The 26205-nt window shown below is 37.2% G+C and overlaps 1 protein-coding gene and 1 pseudogene across 1 annotated transcript; both read right to left on the bottom strand.

Moving 5' to 3' along the window:
- Positions 1-902: 902 nt before the first annotated feature.
- On the bottom strand, positions 903-3070 carry LOC143379895 (uncharacterized). The gene has a single exon (XM_076832630.1). It carries the CDS (start codon positions 2980-2982, stop codon positions 1261-1263), a length of 1722 nt encoding a protein of 573 aa, XP_076688745.1. The 5' UTR covers positions 2983-3070; the 3' UTR covers positions 903-1260.
- Positions 3071-7058: 3988 nt separating this feature from the next.
- On the bottom strand, positions 7059-9696 carry LOC143380034 (ribosome maturation protein SBDS-like; annotated as a pseudogene).
- Between the last annotated feature and the right edge of the window lie 16509 nt (positions 9697-26205).

Raw genomic sequence — 26205 nt, 5'->3', positions numbered from 1 at the left:
CTGGTTGGGAATTTTATTTCTACAGGTGAGCCATCAAGACACACGGAGTCAAGGTCACTTTTAATGATGTTTTAATTCAGTGCCAGCTTAGGTCTCACACTATTTTATGTCTGGGGGTGTATGTCAAGTCCTAGAATGTATTTTCCACTCTTCTCCTTTTCTTCCTTCCAGTATGAAAGAAGATGACTGGTCTTGTTTATAATGCTAGGCCTTAAACCCATAGGCACTCTGTCCCTGAGCTCCATCCCCAGCCCTCTTCATGTGTTTTATTGACTCAGAGGGAAACACAGTTCACATTCCAATTATCCAAGTTCAATGTCGGGTTTGGGGTGGCTCTGTATCCTATTAGAGGTCTGTCAGGGAGTGGCAGTACCTTGTCCTAAAGGAAATTATTCTGCAGGGCTTAAGGCCTAAGGAATGATTTTCTTTGGCAACTAATCAGCATTATTAGTAAAACTGGGAATCATGAAAATAAGGCAATGCTGTTCTCTTTCTGGTGACTGTAGTTTATGTGTTTCGGCTCATGTGTTGAGGAAAGGTTCCTAGGCTCAGCTGGGAGTTGTATCAGGTTACACTGTTGCTCAGCTTTTCCTGGACACAAGGAAGGTATAACTGCAGAAAATCCCTCAGGCAGCAAAGAAGCTGCTAGAAAATAAAACAGAATCTTTGTGCCATGGGCAATTATACCTTTTACCCTATTTAATTCAGAGATTGTGAGATTGGGCCTGGCCACACACACACACAAACACACACACACACACACACACACACACACACACACACAAAAGTACAAACAGGAAATATTATATTTAGCAGCCTCTTGAAGTCAGCCTTTTTTCCTACTTCAAGAGGGAAGCAGGAGATAAGAGATAAACTCTCAACCTGGTGTACAAACTCAGTGCAGATAATAAATGAGCAGGAAGGTGACAGGAACACACTCATCAGGGGCATATGGAATCTTGCAGGAGGACGGCCAGGGAAATGAATGATTTTTACATTTATCCACAGAGGACTTACATTTAAGAGAAGAAAAAATATAAAGACATGACAGTAGAAGAGGGAAAGTGATGGGAGGGAGGAAACATGGAAAAAAGGAAGGCAGCAATGCTGACAGAAAGAAATTTAGATGGACAGAAAGAAAGAAAATCAAATGTCCTCACCAAGAAAGAAAGAAAGGAAAAAAACCAAACTTCCCTCCCTGTGGGTCAGCAGCCCTGCAAAACTGCCCACATGGGAAGGTGGCTGGTGTGGGGTTAGTTGCTACTGAAATGCGTGGCAATCCAGAGCTCTGGGCACTTGTAGCATGTGCAGGAAAGCCAGCAGGTGCTCTGGGGTGCTATGGTTGGGACTTCCATTCTCTCCTGCATGAACACTCTGGTGTTTAGTAAAGGACAAAGGATCCTTAAAAGCTTTGTTAGATTCCTTATATTTGTAGGGCTTCTCTCCATTATGAATTCTCTGGTGTCGAGTAAGATGTGTTCTTCGAGTAAAACCTTTCCAACACTGTTCACATTTGTAGGGCTTCTCCCCTGTATGAATTCTCTGGTGTTCAGTAAGATTTTGTGTTTGAGTAAAACACTTCCCACATTCTTCACATTTGTAGGGCTTCTCTCCTGTATGAATTCTCTGGTGTTTAGTAAGGTCTGAGGTTTGATTAAAGCCTTTCCCACATTGTTCACATTTGTAGGGCTTCTCTTTAGTATGAAATCTCTGGTGCTGAGGAAGGTAACCTCTTCGAGTAAAACATTTGCCACATTCTTCACATTTGTAGGGCTTCTCCCCTGTATGAATTCTCTGGTGTTGAGTAAGGTCTGAGGTTAGATTAAAACCTTTCCCACATTCTTCACATTTGTAGGGATGCTTTCCGGTATGAATTCTCTGGTGTTGAGTAAGGCATGCTCTTCGAGTAAAACCTTTGCCACATTCTTCACATTTGTAGGGTTTCTCTCCTGTATGAATTCTCTGGTGTTTTGTAAGGTTTGAGCTTTGATTAAAACCTTTCCCACATTCTTCACATTTGTAGGGCTTCTCTCCTGTATGAATTCTCTGGTGTTGAGTAAGGCAAGCTCTTTGACTAAAACCTTTGCCACATTTTTCACATTTGTAGGGCTTCTCTTTACTATGAAATCTCTGGTGCTGAGGAAGGTAACCTCTTCGAGTAAAACATTTCCCACATTCTTCACATTTGTAGGGCTTCTCTCCTGTATGAATTCTCTGGTGTTCAGTAAGGTCTGAGGTTTGATTAAAACCTTTCCCACATTCTTCACATTTGTAGGGATGCTTTCCAGTATGCAGTCTCTGGTGTTGAGTAAGGTGTGATCTTTGATTAAAAGCTTTGCCACATGTTTCACACTTGTAGGGCTTCTCTCCTGTGTGAATTCTCTGATGTTGTGTAAGGTATGCTCTTCGAGTAAGAACTTTGCCACATTCTTCACACTTGTGGGGCTTCTCTCCTGTATGAATCCTTTTGTGTTGAGTAAGAGTTGAAAACTTCTTAAAAACTTTTCCACATTCTTTACATTTGTAGGTTTCCTCATTGCTATGGCATCTGAGGTGTTTAGAAAAATTTGAACAATTTTTAAAGGATTTGCCACATTCTTCACATTTGTAGGGTCTCTCTCCAGTATGAATTCTATGGTGCTTACCAGGGTTTGGTTCTTGACTAAAAGTTTTGCCACATTCTTTAAATTTGTAGTGTTGATCACTGCTATGGTACCTGTGGTGTTTAGAAAGGGGTGAGCAACTCCTTGCTTGGACACACTGCTTAAATTTGGGGGGCTCCCTTCCAGGAGAAGCTCCACTGTATTGAGCAAGGCTAGCCGCTAGGTGAGAAGCTCTCTCACATTCCTCACATTTGCAAGGCGCCTCTTGGCCCTGAGTACTTGGATGGGTCATCAGCTTTGAGCACTGAGGAAAGACATTCCCACATTCGTCATCTCTGTAAGGGTTCTGTGCACAATGACCAAGCTGATGTTCTCTCATATTGCAACCAGAGCCAGAGTTCTTCTGTGTTTTGCTACATTCACAATTGTTTTCTTTAACAGAAGCACACTGGTAATTGCTTACAGTAGAGACCTCACTAAAGGTGTTGCTTGTTTCATTATGTGTGTTGCACACTTTCCTGAAATTTATATCTGAATTTAGATTAAGCAGTAATGAGTAAACAGGGGCCTCTCCACAATCCTTATAGATGTATGTTTGGGCACAAGAAGACATTCTTTGTTCATTGCAGAGTAATGGATGGTTTCCAATGAAATTTTCTAAATGATCACTTTTAGAAACTTGGCCTTTAGTTATAAATTGAATACTTTCTTGAGCTATTAAATGTTCTTGAGTTCTGTTGACAGTAGAATTTTCATTATGGACAGTCACTACTAATTGGTCTAGTTCTTTATAGTATGATTTCTGACCTTCATTCTCACCTGCAATGTCCCATACTTTCTTTTTTTGTAAAAAGTCAAGGTCACAATTTCCACATCTTCTCTGTATCACTTTTTTAAATAAATGTTCTATGCCAGGCTCTGGTGAAATTTTCTGGGTATGATGAGAGGTCATGGCTGAAATAAATAAAAATGACAATTATTTTACATATTGGATTGGGAATAAACTTTGTAAATATAACATGAAGTCATAGCAGTTGGGACATCAGCAGGGTGGCAGAGGAGTACACTGAAAGCCATCCTTACTCCAAATATATGTGAGTGAAAGAATAACGAACAAAATTACTTTGTTAGAATTAACAAAAACATCTGAGAATTTACAGTATTCAAGATGAGCATATAATTAAGGACCATATATATACATAGAAAAGGAATGCATGTTACTTTTATACACTACAGGCCTTCCTACTCCAGAATACATTATCGTACAATTGGGGAAAATCCACCAACTCCCTTCATTTCTCAATAAAAAAAGGGAAATGTGAAACATGAACATTTCTGGCTTTTTTGGAGACTGTCTGAAAATCATTTTCTGTCTACCATGACAGAGACCCGGATATAAGAGATGGAATTTGGATGACAATAACACAGATATTCAATAGGGCTAAAGAGCATAGGGTCCATATGGAGAAATATGGATAAATCTTTTTAATGGAAAAAATATACACATCCATGCATGCACCCACCCACACAGCCTATGTCAGTATTACCAGAACAAAGTAAACACATGGCAGTCAATACAAATGACTTGTCTTTCATTTTTATAATTTTGGTTATTTACTGAATCATTTAACTGACAAAATCAATTTTATGTATTTACTAAGTATATCATGGTATTTTAAAATTTAAATAAGTGGAGGAATGACTAAGTCTAGCTAATTAATAAATGCATTATTTTATATAATTATCACATTGTATTATCAGTGCTAAGAAAACATTTCATTCATTTCTATTAGCATTCACCAAGAATATAATACATTAGCCAGTGCAGTGAGACAAGCCTGGAATCCCCACACGTTGGAAGGCTGAGGCAGGAGGATTCCAAATTCAAAACCATCTCAGCAACTTAGTGAGACCATAAGTAACTAAGCAAGACCCTGTCTCAAAATTAAAAATAAAAAAAGAACTGGAGATGTTTTTCAGTTTTTCAGTGCTTCTAGTTTCAATACTGGGTACCCCCCTGCAAAAACAAAGATATAATACATTACACTCACCATGAGAACAATGGATCTCTTAACTTTATGTCCATTACAATAATATTTTGCAGACTGAACAACACTCCCCAAAGCACAATAGCAGATAAACATTTTACTCTCTGCACTTCTAAGTTTCACATTGAGTCAAATGAGGCTGCAAATTACTGTGTCTATTTCACATAATGCCCAGTTCTACATATTCATCTCATGTCACTTTAAGTGTCAGGATATCTCTTTTCTAATGTTACTTTGTTGATTAGAAATATCATATCATTTACTCACTCAATCACTGATAGGCAAAAACTTTGAGTCCTTGTCTTGACTACTGTGAACAATGCTTCCAATGAAATGGTAGTGGAGATATCTCTTCCATGTGCTTATTTAATATCCCTTGGATACTTCTTTAAAATGTGCATTTCTGGATCACAGGGTAATTCTACTTTTAATTTTTTATGTGTGATGCTTAAGATTAAGGCCAAAGTTGTTGTACCACTGACTTATAAAATAAGCCTTTTTAAAATGGTTTGAGACATGGTGTGACACACCTCAAACATAAAATTCTCTTGAACATTGTCCCAATTACCTGAAGTTATCAGAATGCAGAACCGTGCTTGCCTATTTCTCAATTCTTTACTAATTTCCTATTGTTTTACAAAATGAAAATTAATCTACTAGAGACTCTTTTTTAAATGGACGAATAAAATATAATAAGTACACAAAGAAAAGGGGGCACTTGACTTAATCCAAGAATCAAATAAAACACTAGGCATTGAACATCAAGAAAGTAAGAGTTGTGAATTACCCCAAGAAGCTAATAACCATCTGAAATAAATTTAGTGAATTATATCAGAACACAGAATGTTGAATAAAACACAGACCAAAATCATTAGTAGAAATAAGCAAAAGTTATGTACTTGCAGAAAGTATTAAGTAATAGTGTTCAGTCAGGGGTGGTTGTGCATAGCTATAATCCTAGCCACTTGGGAGTCTGAGCCAGGAGGATCCCGAATTTGAGGCCAGCCCCAGTGACTAAGGGAGATATAAAAAACAAAAAGCGAAAAGGCCTAAGAAAAAGGGCAGGGGAAAGGAAAGTCTCTAGTGGTGACAAAAAGTCAGAGATGTGGTGAAATGAGCAATAAACAGGATAACAAAATTCAAGAAGCTCATTATCTCCCAAGTAGGAAACACACACACACACACACACACACACACACACAAAAAAAAAAAAAAAAAAAGACTCAAAGCACATTTTACTCAATTTTTCAATATTCACAAAGAGAGAATCTTGAGAGCACCAAAAGAAAAAGATGTGCCACTGAGAAAGGCACTTGAATATGATTATAAGTCAATTTCTTAGTTGAAGTCTTTCAACTCAAAAAGGAACTGGGTAATAGTGTCCAAAACATCAAAAACAGAATTACCAACTAAGAACAATGCAACCCAAAATACTAACCTTCAAAAAATAAGAAAACAAAGACTTTAAAAATATATAAATTTACCCAAACTTCATAGCTACTGACCTGTCCCTCAAAATATAGTAAAGTGCACCCCTCATACTGAAAAATGAAATATATGTGCACAGCAATAGAAGTTTTATGAAATTTTAAAGTTCTCCTGGCAAGGAAAACCCATATAGCAATATAGAATTCAATTTTACTGGAATAACTTGGAATAAAGCACTCACTTTTTTCAACAGAATTTGAAAGAGAAAAACATAAAAGTTATCATAAACCTTTTAATGGGTATGCAGTATAAATAAAACTGCTATTAATAACATAATGTTCAAAGGATAAATATACTGACTTTTGTTATGAAATTGAAGAAAATTTATTGTCAGTTTGCTTTTTTGTTTTTTAATATAAATAGTAGTTTAATTGATTATATATAATTTTAGCTATACTGATATATATTGTAACTTTAAGAATTAGAAATAAATCATCCTAGCTTGACGGACAATATAGTTCCCCACACACTGAATCACAGAGAAACAAGACAGGTTTTCTTCTCCAGTAAACACTCCTTTTTGTCATAATGACATTCCCCAAATAATCTTACCTATACAATGTACAAAACTTAACTTTTTAGCCAGAAGAGTTGTCTCAAGTAGCTTTCATTTTGGAACGTTATAAAGGTATAAGACAGCAGCAAAATGACCCTCTGGACTTCATTCTTTTGAGTTTTTGTTTTTGTTTAGAACACCATTTTAAAATTAAAACAAAATCATTCCCACATTACACTCATGTAGGAAGTCTTTCTATGTATAAGTCAGAAAATGTCAAATTATGCCTTTTTATTTATTTTTTATTTTTTTTTTTGGCAAATCACTGAAATTAAACAGTGTCATCAGAAAGAAAAACATTTGCTTTAGTGATTTTGTGTTTGTTTGTTTGTTTTTTTTAATAGCCAAAGAGACTGATGAGTGTCATTCAAATTTCTCCTCTCTCAAACTGAGTACTTCCAAAGCACCTTTGCCTTTTGTTTCCTTTTTTATTAGCAATTTCTCGGAAGCAGCCTTGGTCAGCCCTACACACAATTTCTAGCTGCTGGCTGTAGTTCTCACTTTCTATAACCTTGACCAAGGGCCTGCACTCTCCTTCAGCTTCTTCCCTTCATTCACTGGAGGAAAGAACCCAGGCCTCATGGACCACCTTCCATCTTCGTTTTCTCCTTCAGCTGCCTTATCCTTTCCAAAGCCCGATGTGTTGTACTCTTGTTGAGTTTGACTGAATAGTGAATGTCCTTCATGGCTCTCCCAACAAGGACAACGGTGTATGGTCTTTTGTTTCTGAGTTGACACACCTGTCTGCCACAATGGATGAAATATCCCTGAACATCTGCTGCAGCTGTATGGTGCCTTCTTTATCTGATACCTGAACCTCTCCTTTAGTCAAAATCTGCTTACAGATTTCAGGTTGGGCATCTGTTCCAAGTGGACTGATGAGATCCTCCTCCTTTGCAACCTGTCCTTAACAAACAATTACAAACACAGGGTGGGTTTGCAGGACATCATCTAGGTCTGTTTCCCTGAGGAGGGCAGGTGAGAAAGCACCATGTGAACACACATGCAAGCTTGTTCTTGTAGCAGGCAATCTCTAAGCATTTGCCCAAGCACTTCATGCAAACCACCGCTGGGCTGGTCAGGCAGATGGCGTGGAGATGGTGGGTGTGGCGGCCTGGGAACCAGGATTCTGTGCCTCACAGCCAAGGGCCTCACCTCCAACTACGCCAAGCGCACAACAGTAACGACCTTGTTGCCAGTTTAAAATGTAATGTAAGCTTAAAATGATTTTATAAAATGCCAAAATAAATTTTAAAATGTTCATAGAATGAAGGAAAGTGAAAGAGGAATCAAAAGAATGTCACCATAAAAATGAGTGAACCACAAGTTAAAGTCAGAAGAAAAGGAAGAAACAGAAAAGAAGCAAAGGAAACTTATAAACATAAAAAACAACATATGCAGTCTACAGGAGATTAAAAATCTAAGGACGCAAGGTGAAGACAAAAATATGTAAGAATGACCAGAAACTGGAGTGGCAATAATTTTCATATGCCAAACATGCTTTAAAAGAAAAATTTATGAGGTACATTTTATCTCATATATGATTTTATTGGCAATAAAAGCAAAAAATAGAAATATAGAGGCAAATATAATTTATTGGCAACAGAAGCAAGGATCAGGCTTATCTTAACTTCATCTTACATTGCCCTAATTTGTGAAATATTATAAATTGCCACTGAATCATAAAATGTAGATTAAAAAATAAAAACACCATTAACTGATGTGAGGAAAAAGCTATACTACAATGTGAAACTTACCCTGGAAAATGAAACACAGAAAATAAAAAAGAAAAGGAAAATTTAGCCAACAAAATTCTAAATAACCACGGTTGTATTATTTTACAAACCTTTTATATAACTACAAAATTCACCTTGACCATATACCCAAAATGAGCAGCCACTGTGAATCACTCACATTCATTTTATGTCAGAAAAATTCCACAAAAAAATTTGTTGTAAGTATTCATAATAAAATCTGATAAGAAAATTTCAATGAATAAATATATATGTGATATTAGAGAAACTGCTTTATGAAACTAATAAATTACAATGCCTCACTTAGAGGTATCCAGATTTCTGAGAGATGCCCCAAATAAAGAAAATTCTGTCGGATCACGCTGACCCTCACCAGCAAAGGGGAGTGTTTGGGCTGCTTATTTCAATATATTGGGGCATCCCCACAGGAGGAAGAGACTGAAGAAGTCGAAAGCATGCTAAACATAGGGCAGTACCTGTCCTTGTAGGATAGCAAGAGAAACAAACCTAAGCTTCTGGAAAACCATTTATGTGGCATGACTTCTCCCCCAACATTTGGAAGTTTGGCTACCTCAATGACCTTTGGACCTCTCAACTGTGTCCTCTGCCTTATGAATTTTTACCCACCTCTGCTCCATAGGAAGCTGCCCAAACATGGCTTAGATATAATGAGATGTGTTCATTGGAAAATGTAATGTCTATTTGTTGGGATTCTCCCTGTGAAAACAGATATTCTATTTTGGTACCATAAAGGGGAGAAATTGGACTTTGATGTGTAGCTCACATCATTCCATATCACTGAATTACTGTAAACCTGAAGGGTATATATCACCTCAAGAAAAGGCAAGAATAAGGACTAAAAACAATGGCATTAATATTTCTTCTCTGTAACAAAAAACAGCCTGAGCCTTTTTCTTTTTTTTTTTTTTAAGGTTTTTTTTTTTCTATAGAGAGAGAGAGAGCATTTTTTATATTTATTTTTTAGTTATCGACGAACACAACATCTTTGTTTGTATGTGGTGCTGAGAATCGAACCCGGGCCGTACGCATGCCAGGCGAGCGCGCTACCGCTTGAGTCACATCCCCAGCCCTGAGCCTTTTTCTTGAATGACAGAATCTGAAACTTATTCATTAAGAGCAGAAGCTCCCAAAAGATATTCTGCAAAGGAAGAAAACTATATAATTAGGAATTCTGAAGGGAAGCTCTGCTCACCCAGGAAGACCAGGTTTCTGTAGATCTCTAGCATCACATCTCTGTATAAATCCCTCTGAGCAGATTCCAGGCATTCCCATTCCTCTTCAGAGAAATCAATGGCCACATCCCTGAATGTCAACAGTTCCTGAAATAAGAATAGATAAATTAACAGCACATTGACCATTTGATCATTCACACAGCTTGTAAGTTGACTGAAAATAAAATGAGAGTTAGTAGAACTGGTTCTCAAGTTGGTAAGTGACTTTAATTATTCAAGAAAATACTTGGTAACACAGTGATATTCTCTAACTCTGAGGAAAGAGTATCATAAGTCAAAAAAAAGTGTATATACTCCACTTTTGTGAAATAAAAGGTAAGATTATGTCATCAAAACAAGAATATATATTTTAAATGCAATTTTATATACCATAAGATAAATTGTATATTTCTCAGATAAGAAAATCATGGTAAGTAAAAAGAGTGATTCTCAAATTTTTAATGCACAACCATGAATCAGAGATTCAGACTCAGGTTCAGTAGTTCTGGGATGGAACTGGTTTTCTGACTATATAACAATAATCCCAATCTACTGATACTAGGGCCAGTGGGCCAAGATAATTCTTCTTTTTTTTTTTTAGTATATATTTTTTAGTTGTGGGGACACAATATCTTTATTTTATTTTTATGTGATGCTGAGGATCAAACCCAGTGCCTCATGAATGTGAGGTGAGCACTCTACCACTGAGCCACAATCCCAGCACGCCAAGAGAATTCTTGAATAGCAATGAGGTAGACAACTCTAGGGAAAACATCATTGATGAATTTAAGTTCAAGTATTCTAAGTGATTTATGTATTTTTATTAAAATAGTAATGATCAACAACAATATTTCTTGACCGTTTCAAATATATACTTCTCACTGTAAGAGTTTTTCATGTCTTAATGGAGAAAACCAAAATATGATAGCAGTAATGGTGTTCAATATTTATCACATTTTGTGAAACACCCCAAAATAGTATAGCCTAATATTTACCCACTTTTATTTGACCTCTAATACAAAAAGAGAGGAAAAATTAAAGTCAAGATAACATGTGAACACTAGAAAAATTTTAAGAACACAGCATTTATTGTAAATGAGAAGACTAATAGAAACCTATTAGGAAGAAACAAGATCAGGTTGATCAATGATATTTATAATCCATGTATGCACATAGGAATGTCAACTTTTTCTTCAAAGAAAGGATCTGAAACTCATTCACTAAGAAAAGGAGCTCCCAAAAGATACTCTGCAAGGCAAAGGAATTACACAGTTAGGAACTCTGATTAGCTGGGGACTCTGGAGGGGAACTCTGCTCACCCAGGAAGACTTTCATGGAAATAAAGACAAGTCATTCCACTTTGTAAACCATAGACTTCAACTTGGATGCATATTATCTTAGAAGACATTGTTGAGATTTACACACTTAAGGGTAGGTGATAAAATAAGAGCCATAGTTACTGAGTCCTGTGTATGTAACATTTTCCCTGTCATTGAAATTTTATTTTGAGGTACTTTATAATTTTCAGACTCTTGGAAAGATGTGATTCTTGTTCCTTTCACTGAGAATCCAAGGACGTTATGAGGTATACAGCTGTGAGCTGCAGGGGGATGAGATGAAAGCCTCCAGGGCGGTGGTCTCTCCAGGAGCTCCACAATAGAGCCATTGTCTCTGGTGACAAGGCTGAGGCTGCTTTCCCCAAAGTAAGGTGAAAAAAATATTAAGAAAGAAGAGTTGGGCGCGCGCCAAACCAGCCTGGAGGAGGAAGACGCCCGGCACTCGCCAAGCCAGCCGGGAGGAGGAAGTCTGGCCCCACCCTGTGTGCTGGTCCAGAGGAAGCCCATCAACCCTTAAAACCCATCAAAGGGGGTGTGGCTTCCAGCACCGTTCTGCTGCTGATCCAGGTACCCGGTTTCCAACTCCCCGACCCTTAGCTGTGATAACTCAAAATATTTCCCACAAGCTTTTGGGGGTTGTAGCTATCAACGCAAAACAACAACTGTACAAGCACCTGGTTTCTGTCTCAGAGACTAGAGTAGGGAAGATACAGGTGGAAGCTCATTTCCTTTCACACTGGCTATACCCACCACCCTGAATACAGAGGCTCAAGCTAGGAATAGACAACGCCACCTACTGGAAGCAAGAAAAACAGTGCTCTGAGACTTTTTTTTTTCTCTTTCTTTCTCTCTTTTCTTCTCTCTCTTCCACAACTTCAACATATATGAAACCAAGAACTGTGCATGAACAACCGAATTACCAAGTAATACAATATAGAGGAACTGCATATACCCCACCTTCCCCCCATTTTTTTTCTTTATTTCTATCTTACTTTCCTTTTCCTTCTCTTATTTCTCTTTTCTTCCTTGTTATTTTTTTTCTTCTTTTTCTTTCGTAATCTCTCTATCCCACTTTCAATCTCCTAACTTTTGCTATCTATACGTAGGGTAACTATCTAAATACAGATAGGAGGTTGAATCTATAAATTCTCCCATAACTCACCAGTCTATTGGTTAGAGTTCTCCAAAGGTGCTAAGGTACTTTAACCTCATACCCTCACTCCTTTCCCTCTAAGTATAACATCCTTCATCTGAAATTAAGTTTTCTATATGCCACCAGATATGGTACGCCTTTTATGAAACTAATGAATATATTCTTAAGTAATAATTAAAACCAATATCTATAGACTTAGAATCTAACTATAAATGTATTAAGAATAAAAACTTGTGCTTAGATAATGTACTGTTGATATTGGGAACTGTTAATATTGTCTTTCTCCGCAAAAGAGGGATTTTGGAGCTATACAAGAACAATACAAATATATAAGGGGAAAAACATTAACACAACAGTTTCACAAAACTAGAAAGAATCATGAGCAGTATGAAAAGACAAGGAAAGAAAGGACCACAAACAATACAGGTCAATTCAACAATAGATGAGGTAATATCTGTAACTGATGGAATGTCAGACAAAGAGTTCAGAAAATACATGCTTCAGATGATCTGGAGTCTCAAGGAAGACATTATACAGAAAATTCAGACAATGAAAAATCACTTTGACAATGAATTACATAAACAAATCCAAGAAGCAAAAGATCAACTCTATAGGGAGATAGAGGATATAAAAAACAAACAGAAATCCTGGAAATGCAGGAAACAATAAACCAAATTAAAAACTCAAATGAGAGTATTACCAGCAGAGTAGAACACTTAGAAGATAGAACTTCAGACAAGAACACAAAGTTTTTCAACTTGAAAAGAACATAGACAGCTCAGCAAGAATGTTAAGAAATCATGAGCAGAACATCCAAGAATTATGGGATAACATCAAGAAACCAAACCAAAGAGTTATTGGGATACAAGAGGGTATAGAGGTCCAAACCAAGGGAATGAGCAATCTATTCAATGAAATAATACTAGAAAACTTCCCAGAATTAAAGAATAAAAAAGAAATCCAAATACTAGAAGCCTACAAGACACAGAATGTACAAAATCATAAGAGATCCACACCAAGACACATAATAATGAAGATGCCCAACATACAGAATAAGGAGACAATCTTAAAAGCCACAAGAGAGAGGAAGCAAATTACATTTAGGGGTAAACCAATCAGGATAACTGCTGATCTTTCAACACAGACTCTGAAAGCTAGAAGATCCTGCAACAACACATTTCAAACGCTGAAAGAAAAAGGGTTCCAACCAAGAATCATGTATCCAGTAAAATTAAGCTTCAGGATTGAAGATGAAATAAAAATCTTCCACGATAAACAAAAGTTAAAAGAATTTGCAGCTAGAAAACCAGCTCTTCAAAACATCCTTGGCAAAACATTACAGGAAGAGAAAATGAAAGATAACAATGAAAACCAACAGCGGGAGGTAGTACAGTAAAGGAAAAACTAAGCATAGAGGAAAAACAAATCATGTTAAATAACATACATAATCAAATATGGCTGGAAATACAAACCATATCTCTTTTCTTTTAATATTTATTTTTTTTTAGTTTTTTTTCAAGTTTAGAAGCTTTTTATTTTACTTATTTATTTTTTATTGGTTGTTCAAAATATTACAAAGCTCTTGACATCTCATATTACATAAATTAGATTCAAGTGGATTATGAACTCCCATTTTTACCCCAAATACAGATTGCAGAATCACATCGGTTACACATCCACATTTTTACTTAATGCCCTATTCGTAATTGTTGTATTCTGCTACCTTTCCTATCCTCTACTATCCTCCCTCCCCTCCCCTCCCATCTTCTCTCTCTACCCCATCTACTGTAATACATTTCCCTCCTTGTTTATTTTCCCCTTCCCCTCACAACTTCTTATATGTAATTTGGTATAACATTGAGGGTCTCCCTCCATTTCCATGCAATTTCCCTTCTCTCTCCCTTTCCCTCCCACCTCATGTCTCTGATTAAAGTTAATCTTTTCTTCCTACTCTTCCTCCCTGCTCTGTTCTTAGTTGCTCTCATTATATCAAAGAAGACATTTGGTATTTGTTTTTTAGGGATTGGCTAGCTTCACTAAGCATAATCTGCTCTAATGCCATCCATTTCCCTGCAAATTCCATGATTTTGTCATTTTTTAGCGCTGCGTAATACTCCATGGTGTATAAATGCCACATTTTTTTAATCCATTCATCTATTGATGGGCATCTGGGATGGTTCCACAGAATAGCAATTGTGAATTGTGCTGCTACGAACATCGATGTGGCAGTATCTCTGTAGTATGCTCTTTTAAGGTCTTCAGGGAATAGACCGAGAAGGGCAATGGCTGGGTTAAATGGTGGTTCCATTCCCAGCTTTCCCAGGAATCTCCATACTTCTTTCCAAATTGGCAGCACCAGTTTGCAGTCCCACCAGCAATGTACCAGAGTACCCTTTTCCCCACATCCTCGCCAGCACTTGTTGTTGTTTGACTTCATAATAGCTGCCAATCTTACTGGAGTGAGATGGTATCTTAGGGTGGTTTTGATTTGCATTTCTCTTACTGCTAAAGATAGTGAACATTTTTTCATGTACTTGTTGATTGATTGTATGTCCTCCTCTGAGAAGTGTCTGTTCAGGTCCTTGGCCCATTTATTGATTGGGTTATTTGTTGTATTATTGTCTAATTTTTTAAGTTCTTTGTATACTCTGGATATTAGGGCTCTATCTGAAGTGTGGGGAGTAAAAATTTGTTCCCATGATGTAGGCTCACTATTTACCTCTCTTATTGTTTCTCTTGCTGAGAAAAAACTTTTCAGTTTAAGTAAGTCCCATTTGTTGATTCTTGTTTTTAACTCTTGTGCTATGGGTGTCCTATTAAGGAATTTGGAGTCCGACCCCACAATATGTAGATCGTAGCCAACTTTTTCCTCTATCAGACGCAGAGTCTCTGCTTTGATATCTAACTCCTTGATCCACTTTGAGTTAACTTTTGTGCATGGTGAGAGGAAGGGATTCAGTTTCATTTTGTTGCATATGGATTTCCAGTTTTCCCAACACCATTTGTTGAAGATGCTATCCTTCCTCCATTGCATGCTTTTAGCTCCTTTATCAAATATAAGATAATTATAGCTTTGTGGATTAGTCTCTGTGTCCTCTATTCTGTACCATTGGTCCACCCGCCTGTTTTGGTACCAGTACCATGCTGTTTTTGTTACAATTGCTCTGTAATATAGTTTGAGGTCTGGTATCGCTATACCGCCTGATTCACACTTCCTCCTTAGAACTGCTTTTGCTATTCTGGGTCTTTTATTTTTCCATATGAATTTCATGATTGCTTTCTCTATTTCTACAAGAAATGCCGTTGGGATTTTGATTGGCATTGCATTAAACCTATAGAGAACTTTTGGTAATGTCGCCATTTTGATGATGTTAGTTCTGCCTATCCATGAACAGGGTATATTTTTCCATCTTCTAAGATCTTCTTCTATTTCTCTCTTTAGGGTTCTGTAGTTTTCATTGTATAAGTCTTTCACCTCTTTTGTTAGGTTAATTCCCAAGTATTTTATTTTTTTTGAGGATATTGTGAATGGGGTGTTTTTCCTCATTTCCGATTCGGAAGTTTTGTCGCTGATATACAGAAATGCCTTTGATTTATGGGTGTTGATTTTATATCCTGCCACTTTGCTGAATTCATTTATTAGTTCTAGTAGTTTTTTTGTAGACCCTTTTGGGTCTTCTAGGTATAGAATCATGTCATCTGCAAACAGTGATAATTTAAGTTCTTCTTTTCCTATTTTTATGCCTTTAATTTCTTTCGTCTGTCTAATTGCTCTGGCCAGTGTTTCGAGAACTATATTGAATAGAAGTGGTGATAGAGGGCAACCCTGTCTTGTTCCAGATTTTAGAGGGAATGCCTTCAATTTTTCTCCATTCAGAATGATGCTAGCCTGAGGCTTAGCATAGATAGCTTTTACAATGTCGAGGAAAGTTCCTGTTATCCCTAGTTTTTCTAATGTTTTGAACATAAAGGGATGCTGTACTTTGTCGAATGCTTTTTCTGCGTCTATCGAGATGATCATATGGTTCTTATCTTTAAGTCTATTTATGTGGTGAATAACATTTATTGATTTCCGTATACTGAACCATCCTTGCATCCCAGGGATGAATCCTACTTGATCATGGTGCACAATTTTTTTGATGTGCCTTTGTATCCGATTCGCCAGAATTTTATTGAGGATTTTTGCATCTAGGTTCATCAGAGATATTGGTCTGTAGTTTTCTTTCTTTGAGGTGTCTTTGTCTGGTTGCGGAATCAGGGTGATGTTGGCCTCATAGAATGAATTTGTCAAAGCTCCCTCTTTTTCTATTTCCTGAAATAACTTGAAAAGTATTGGTATTAATTCTTCTTTAAAGGTTTTGTAAAATTCCGCTGTATACCCATCCGGTCCTGGACTTTTCTTGGTTGGTAGTCTTTTGATTGCTTCTTCAATCTCATCCATTGATATTGGTCTGTTCAAATTGTGTGTATCCTCCTGACTCAGTTTGGGCAAATCATAGGATTTAAGAAATTTATCGATGTCTTCATTCTCTTCTATTTTATTGGAATATAGATTTTCAAAATAATTTCTAATTGTCTTCTGTATTTCTGTAGTATCTGTTGTGATCTTGCCTTTTTCATCCTGTATGTTAGTAATTTGAGTTCTCTCTCTTCTTCTCTTCGTTAGCATGGCTAAGGGTCCGTCGTATTTTTTCAAAGAACCAACTTTTAGTTTTGTTAATTTTTTCAATAGTTTCTTTTGTTTCAATTTCGTTGATTTCCACTCTGATTTTAATTATTTCTTGCCTTCCGCTACATTTGCTGTTGTTTTGCTCTTCCTTTTCTAGGGCTTTGAGATGAAGTGTGAGCTCATTTATTTGTTGGTTTTTCCTTTTTTTGAGGAATGACCTCCAGGCGATGAATTTCCCTCTTAAAACTGCTTTCATTGTGTCCCATAGATTCCGATATGTTGTGTCTGAATTTTCATTTATCTCTAAGAATTTTTTGATTTCCTCCTTTATGTCTTCTGTAACCCATTGATCATTCAGTAACATATTGTTCATTTTCCATGTGATGTAGGATTTTTCCTTCCTTCTTTTATCATTGATTTCCAGTTTCATTCCATTATGATCAGATAAAAGACATGGTATTATCTCCACCCCTTTATGTTTACTGAGTGTTGCCCTATGGCATAATATATGGTCTATTTTTGAGAAGGATCCATGTGCTGCAGAGAAAAAAGTATATCCACTTGATGATGGTTGATATATTCTATATATGTCAGTTAAGTCTAGGTTATTGATTGTGTCATTGAGTTCTATAGTCTCTTTATTCAGCTTTTGTTTGGAAGATCTGTCTAATGGTGAGAGTGGTGTGTTGAAGTCACCCATAATTATTGTGTTGTGGTCTATTTGATTCTTGAACTTGAGGAGAATTTGTTTTATGAACGTTGCAGCACCATTATTTGGTGCATAAATATTGATAATTGTTATGTCTTGTTGATGAATGGTTCCTTTTAACAGTATATAATGTCCTTCCTTATCCCTTTGGATTAACTTAGTCTTGGAGTTGATTTTATTCGATATGAGGATGGCCACCCCTGCTTGCTTCCGAGAACTATGTGCGTGGTATATTTTTTCCCACCCTTTCATCTTCAGCCTGTGTATGTCTTTTCCAATCAGATATGTCTCCTGGAGGCAACATATTGTTGGATTTGTTTTTTTAATCCATGTTACCAGCCTATGTCGCTTTATTGGTGAGTTTAAGCCATTAACGTTTAGAGTTACTATTGATATATGGTTTGTACTGCCAGCCATGTTTGATTATTTATCTCTTTTTTTTTTTTAATTTAGTTTGTTTCTCCATGATTAGCTTTTCCCGCTGTCCTCTGTCATTAGCGAGGCTCTTCCCATTGATGGTTTTGGTTGTTGTTTTTCATTTCTTCCTCGTGTAGTGTTTTGCTCAAGATGCTTTGCAATGCTGGTTTTCTGGCTGCAAATTCTTTTAGCTTTTGTTTATCATGAAAGATTTTTATTTCGTTGTCATACCTGAAGCTTAATTTTGCTAGATACAGAATTCTTGGTTGGCATCCATTGTCTTTCAGTGTTTGAAATATGTTATTCCAGGATCTTCTCGATTTCAGCGTCTGTGATGAAAAATCCATTGTTAACCTTATTGGTTTACCCCTGAATGTAATCTGCCTCCTTTCTCTTGTAGCTTTTAATATTTTCTCTTTGTTCTGTATATTGGCTATCTTCATAACAATGTGTCTTGGCGTTGGTCTACTGTGATTTTGTGTGCTCGGAGTTCTGTATGCATCTACAATTTGTATATCCGTTTCCTTTTTTATTTCTGGAAAGTTTTCTGTTATTATTTCATTCAGAAGGTTATTCATTCTCTTGGTTCCATTCTCTGTACCTTCCTCTATCCCAATGTCTCGAATGTTTGGTTTTTAAATGTTATCCAATATCTCTTGGATGTTTTTCCTCGTGATTTTTTACCAGCCTTTCTGAGTTGGCTAGACTCTTTTCAAGATGATATATTTTGTCTTCATTGTCTGACGTTCTGGCTTCTACTTGCTCCACTCTGTTAGTAATACTCTCAATTGAGTTTCTAATTTGGTTTATCGCTTCCTTCATTTCTAGAATTATTGTTTGATTTTTTTTAATAATCTCTATCTCCTGATAAAGATGCTTTACTTCTTCTTTTATCTGTTTATGTAGTTCATTTTCAATGTGTTCTTTCACTGTTTGAATTTGCTGTCTTGTATCCTCTTTAAGGTTCCATTCCATCTGTCTAAGGTGTTCCTTGAGTTCTTTATATGACCATTTTTCTGGTGACTCTAGGTCCTCCTGAATATTTAGGCTGTCCTTCATTGTTTGTACTCCCTTTCTTCCTTGCTTTTTTATACTGCTCATATTACTTCTTGTTCTGTCTGATTGCTGAGTTACTGTTGACTCTTATAAATTTATTTGATGCTTGGGAGGAAAGATATCAGAAGGGAATGGAAGAAGTCACTAAAGAGAATGAGGGTAGGCAAGTAGAACTCAAGAAAGGGGGAATAAGAAAATTGTAAAGAGATGAAAAGACAAAAAAAATAGAACATAGGGGAAGAGAGAAATTTTTTTAAAAGATAATAATGATAATAAAAAAATGAAAGTTAAAATTTAAAAAAAAAACAATAAAAATTTAAAAAGGTTAAAAAAAATTAAAAACATAAAAAAATTAAAGAACAACAACCACAAAAAAGAAAATGAAAATGAAAGAGAAAAAAAAAACCCAAATTAAAAAGAAATAACAACAATAATAATAATAGTAATAATAATAAATGCAGTCATAGGGTTCGATTTACTTCTCTTCCAGTAGGAGGTGCTGTGCCCACTGGGTCAAGCTTCTCCTCTCAATAGGTGGGAACCAGTCACTGTGCAGCAGCTCTTCCTCCCAGACTGGGCGGGTCTCCAATCCTGAGTGTCTAGGGCCTTCTCTTGTGTTTCCTCGAGCCAGGCCCCGCTTACCTGTGACGCTCACCACAATACTGGCTACACGCCAGGTCTGCTGCTCCTGGGAGCCTTGTTTTCATTAGCGCCTGGGCACACTCTCCGTGTTTGCCTCCCTCAGATCCTAAGATTGTAGAGCTTGGGGCTGAGAACCCCCAGGGAATTTGCTTACCTTCTGGTAGCCACGCCCCCGGTTTCTGGTGCAAGAGACCTCAGTTGTCAGCACTGGTGGGAGCGGTAGCCAGGAGTCCCGCGCTGCAGCGAGTCAGTGCAAGAGACCTCAGTTGTCAGCACTGGTGGGAGCGGTAGCTGGGAGTCCCAAGCCGTGGCGAGTCAGTGCAAGAGACTTCAGTTGTCAGCACTGGTGGGAGCGGTAGCCGGGAGTCCCGCGCCCCGGCTCCCGCGCCACCGCCGCGGCTCCTACGCCCCGGCTCCCGCGTCGCCCCAGCTCCCGCGCCACTCCTGATTCCCTCGGTCTGGCTATCGCGCTCACAGGAGAGCTGGGAGGGGCCCTTAAGTTTTCCCCGATGTTCTATAGCTGAAAGAGCTGCGATCAGTCAAAAACAGAGATGATGACGTCAGATCCCCAAGATGGTGGCCGCTGGCTTCCTCTGTGGTCTGTCCGATGTGGAGAACCGAATTGGATGACTTCCTTCCCGTCTCAAGCCCAGAATTCAGCTCTGAGTACAGTATTTGCACCGCTGGCGGGAGCCTGCAGAATCCGTAGCTCTGTATCTTTGTTATCTCGTCGTCGTTTTCCCAGCGAGTACCACAGACTCTGGCCGCGAGGCGGTTTGCTGAATAGAGCAGCGTGACCCTCCGTGCGGACAAATCTCTCGAGTTTGAGCCCCAGTAGCTGATCCTTATGCGATGGAAATCCTTCCTCTAGATTTCGGAGCACCCCAATTTTGCTGGAAATTCCTAACAAGCTAGCTTTTAGCCATTCTACCTTGTCATTTTCCTGCTCAGTGACGCGGTACACGGGGGTGCTGCACTCCCTTCGGCGCCATCTTCCTCCACAAACCATATCTCAATAGTAACCCTAAATATTAATGGCTTAAATGCACCAATCAAAAGACATAGGCCAGTAGAATGGACTAAAAAAAAAAAAAAAAAAAAAAAAAAGATTCAACAATATGCTACCTGCAGGAGACTCATCTGATAGGAAAAGACATACACAGACTGAAGGTAAAAGATTGGGAAAAATCATACCACTCACATGGACCTCGGAAGCAAGCAGGGGTGTCCATGCTCATATCAAATAAAATAGACTTCAAGCCAAAGTTAATCAAAAGGGATAAAGAAAGACACTACATACTGCTCAAGGGAACCATACACCAACATTAACGGTCATTAATATATATGCCCCAAACAATGGTGCAGCTACGTTCATCAAACAAACTCTTCTCAAGTTCAAGAGTCAAATAGACCACAACACAATAATCATGGGAGATTTTAACACACCTCTCTCACCACTGGACAGATCTTCTAAACAAAAGTTGAATAAAGAAACCATAGAGCTCAATAATATAATTAAAAATTTAGACTTAATTGATATATATACAATATACCACCCAACATCAAGCGGATACACTTTCTTCTCAGCAGCACATGGATCCTTCTCAAAAATAGACCATATATTATGTCACAGGGCAAATCTTAGCAACTACAAAGGAGTTGAGATATTACCCTGCATTTTATCTGATCATAATGGAATGAAATTGAAAATCAATAATAAAATGAGAAAGGAAAAATCCTACATCACATGGAGATTAAACAATATGCTACTGAATGAACAAAGGGTTACAGAAGACATCAAAGAGGAAATTTAAAAATTCTTAGAGGTAAATGAAAACTCAGACACAACATATCAAAATCTCTGGGACACTATGAAAGCAGTACTAAGAGAAAAATTCATTTCATGGAGTTCATTCCTTAAAAGAAGGAAAAGCCAACAAATAAATGACCTCACACTACAGGCCTCGAAGCCTTAGAAAAAGAACAAATCAGCAGCAAATACAGTAGAAGGCAAGAAATAATTAAAATTAGAGCTAAAATCAATGAAATCAAAACAAAAGAAACAATCGAAAAAATTGACAAAACTAAAAGTTGGTTCTTCGAAAAAATAAATAAGACTGGTAGACCACTAGCCACGCTAACAAAGAGAAGAAGAGAGAGAACCCAAATTACTAGCTAACGGGATGAAAAAGGCAACATCACAACAGACAATTCAGAAATACAGAAGATAATTAGAAATTATTTTGAATCCCTATACTCTAATAAATAGAAGATAGTGAAGGCATCGATAAATTCCTTAAGACATATGAACTACCCAGATTGAGTCAGGAAGATATAAACAAACTAAATGGACCAATATCAAGTGAGGAAATAGAAGAAGCCATCAAAAAACTACAAATCAAGAAAAGCCCAGGACCAGATGGATATACAGCAGAGTTTTACAAAACCTTTAAAGAAGAACTAATACCAATACTCCACAACCTATTTCAGGAGATAGAAAAAGAGGGAGAACTTCCAAATTCATTCTATGAGGCCAATATCACCCTGATTCCTAAACCAGATAAAGACACCTCAAAGAAAGAAAACCACAGACAAATATCCCTAATGAATTTAGATGCAAAAATCCTCAATAAAATTCTGGCAAATCGGATACAAAAACATATCAAAAAGATTGTGGACGATGATCAAGTAGGATTCATCCCTGGGATGCAAGGCTGGTTCAATATACAGAAATCAATAAACATTATTCACCACATCAATAGACTTAAAGATAAAAAACATATGATCATCTTGATAAACGCAGAAAAAGCATTTGACAAAGTACAGCATTCCTTTATGTTCAAAACATTAGAAAAACTAGGGATAACAGGAATGTACCTCAACATTGTAAAAGCAATCTATGCTAAGCCTTAGGCTAGCATCATTCTAAATGGAGAAAAACTGAAGGCATTCCCTCTAAAATCTGGAACAAGACAGGGATGCCCTCTCTCACCACTTCTATTCAACATAGTTCTCGAAATACTGGCCAGAGCAATTAGACAGACAAAAGAAATTAAAGACATTAAGATAGGAAAAGAAGAACTTAAATTATCACTATTTGTGGATGATATGATCCTATACCTAGAAGACACAAAAGGGTCTACAAAGAAACTACTAGAGGTAATAAATGAATTCAGCAAAGTGGCAGGATATAAAATCAACACGCATAAATCAAAGGCATTCCTGTATATCAGCGACAAATCTTCTGAACTGGAAATGAGGAAAACCACCCCATTCACAATATCAAAAAAATAAAATAAAATACCTGGGAATCAACCTAACAAAAGAGGTGAAAGATTTATACAATGAAAACTACAGAACCCTAAAGAGAGAAATAGAAGAAGATCTTAGAAGATGGAAAAATATACCCTGTTCATAGATAGGCAGAACTAACATCATCAAAATGGCGATATTACCAAAAGTTCTCTATAGGTTTAATGCAACGCCAATCAAAATCCCAACGGCATTTCTTGTAGAAACAGACAAAGCAATCATGAAATTCATATGGAAAAATAAAAGACCTAGAATAGCAAAAGAAATTCTAAGCAGGAAATGTGAATCAGGAGGTATAGCGATACCAGATTTCAAACTGTACTACAGAGCAATAGTAACAAAAACAGCATGGTACTGGTACCAAAACAGGCTGGTGGACCAATGGTATAGAATAGAGGACACAGAAACCAATCCACAAAATTACAACTATATTATATTCGATAAAGGGGCTAAAAGCATGCAATGGAGGAAGGATAGCATTTCAACAAATGGTGCTGGGAAAACTGGAAATCCATATGCAACAAAATGAAACTGAATCCCTTTCTCTCGCCATGCACAAAAGTTAACTCAAAATGGATCAAGGAGCTTGATAGCAAATCAGAGACTCTGCGACTAATAGAAGAAAAAGTTGGCTCCGATCTACATATTGTGGGGTCGGGCTCCAAATTCCTTAATAGGACACCCATAGCACAAGAGTTAAAAACAAGAATCAACAAATGGGACTTACTCAAACTAAAAAGTTTTTTCTCAGCAAGAGAAACAATAAGAGAGGTAAATAGGGAGCCTACATCTTGGGAACAAATCTTTACTCCTCACACTTCAGATAGAGCCCTAATATCCAGAGTATACAAAGAACTCAAAAAATTAAGCAATAAGATAACAAATAACCCAATCAGCAAATGGGCCAAGGACCTGAACAGACACTTCTCAGAGGAGGATATACAATCAATCAACAAGTACATGAAAAAAATGCTCACCATCTCTAGCAGTCAGAGAAATGCAAATCAAAACCACCCTAAGATACCATCTCACTCCAGTAAGATTGGCAGCCATTAGGAAGTCAAACAACAACAAGTGCTGGAGAGGATGTGGGGAAAAGGGTACACTTGTACATTGCTGGTGGGACTGCAAATTTGTGTGGCCAATTTGGAAAGCAATATGGAGATTCCTTGGAAAGTTGGGAATGGAACCACCATTTGACCCAGCTATTGCCCTTCTCGGACTATTCCCTGAAGTCCTTAAAAGAGCGTACTATAGGGATACTGCTACATTGATGTTCATAGCAGCACAATTCACAATAGCTAGACTGTGGAACCAACTTAGATGTCCTTCAATAGATGAATGGATTAAAAATGTGGCATTTATACACAATGGAGTATTACTCAGCACTAAAAAATGACAAAATCATGGAATTTGCAGGGAAATGGATGGCATTAGAGCAGATTATGCTAAGTGAAGCTAGCCAATCCCTAAAAAACAAATGCCAAATGTCTTCTTTGATATAAGGAGAGCAACTAAAAACAGAGCAGGGAGGAAGAACATGAGAAAAAGATTAACATTAAACAGGGACGAGAGGTAGGAGGGAAAGGGAGAGAAAAGGGAAATTGCATGGAAATGGAAGGAGACCCTCATTGTTATACAAAATTACATATAAGAGGCTGTGAGGGGAAAGGGAAAAAAATCAAGGGAGAGAAATGAATTACAGTAGATGGGGTAGAGATAGAAGATAGGAGGGGAAGGGGGGGATAGTAGAGGATAGGAAAGATAGCAGAATACAACAGTCACTAGTATGGCAATATGTAAAAACGTGAATGTGTAACCGATGTGATTCTGCAATCTGTATATGGGGTAAAAATGGGAGTTCATAACCCACTTGAATCAAATGTATGAAATATGATATGTCAAGAGCTTTGTAATGTTTTGAACAACCAATAAAAAACAAATAAAAGCACAAACCAATAAAAAAAAGAAAGAAGAGTTTTCTGTTTCAAATATGATAGTTTATGTAGATTATTTAGAAATATTCTACCAAGATACCTAAAGACAAAGAGAAAAAATTAACTTTAGAGGGAAAATTAGGCAGACAGTATTAATACCTGCAAATAAGGTTAAAATAGCTGTAATGGGACATATTTATATGAAGTGTCAATAAACATAAAAGGACACATCACTGCTGTGACATCAGTGGGCAAATCAAACAAAATGTCATAATAGTGTACTTCAGTAGATTTTTCTTGGAATTCTAGAGTTATAGTTTCTTGTAATCATTCTGGGTTTTTTTTAGGACTTACTAAGATATTAGGGGCAATGAATGCACGTTTTATTAACACTTGTGCATTTGTAGATGATAGAGCATTCAGATGGGAAGAAAACAAAGCATGGCTCACTTTTTAACAAATCTAATGATCCAAAACCATCAACAAATCTAGGAGACCAAGATTTTCCATTGTTTATCTGTCAAAAAGAAAACCTTTTGAAGCCTGCAGGTCATGCATACATAGCGTGGCTCAGAAGAAAGTGTAAGAACAAAACCCCAACATAGGAGGCATATATGAGCTTATATATTTTAAGCAGTTAAAGTTGAATATTCACAACTTAATGGGTAAAAGTATTAATACTCAGTGGGATTTTGTCTTGTAGTTAGGATTGAATCCAGGGACTAATTACAGATTTTACCACTACCAACAATCATAACATTTTTTTACTTTTTATTTTGAGACACGGTCTCTCTTATCTGCCAAGGCTGATCTCAAATGTGCAATTAGCCTCCTGAGTAGCTGCCTTCCCAGGCATAAACCACCCACCATGCCCATCCAAACTCAGTGTTATGACCACAGGAGGCAACAAATATGTAAAGCACTTACATTCATGCCACAATAGGAAAACCAAGACCATCCATCTTTTTTCAAAAAATAAATGTGATATTTGGTTGCTATCTCCATGATAACAAATCATTTACTAAAACATAAATCCTGTGTATAATTCTAGGATTTGCCAAACCTCATCTCACATGACTTTGTATTAAACTCCAACATCCAGATAATAAGACCTATGGTTTTTAAAAAATATTTTTAAGTTGTAGAGGGACACAATATCTTTGCTTATTAACTTATTTTTATGTGGGCTGAGGATCAAACCAGTGCCTCACATATGCTGGGTAAACACTCTGCCACTGAGCTACAGCCCCAGCCCCAAGATCTAGGACATTTTGACTGTCACAGGCCTCCAT

The sequence above is a fragment of the Callospermophilus lateralis genome, chromosome 14 (assembly GCF_048772815.1).
Source record: "Callospermophilus lateralis isolate mCalLat2 chromosome 14, mCalLat2.hap1, whole genome shotgun sequence".
NCBI lineage: Eukaryota > Metazoa > Chordata > Mammalia > Rodentia > Sciuridae > Callospermophilus > Callospermophilus lateralis.
The sequence above is the reverse complement of the archived record's forward strand: the minus strand, read 5'-3'. Positions and strand labels throughout refer to the sequence as shown.

Coding starts and splice junctions, on each gene's coding strand:
- LOC143379895 (XM_076832630.1), bottom strand. CDS start 2,982: ATGAGAGAACATCAGCTTGGTCATTGTGCACAGAACCCTTACAGAGAT.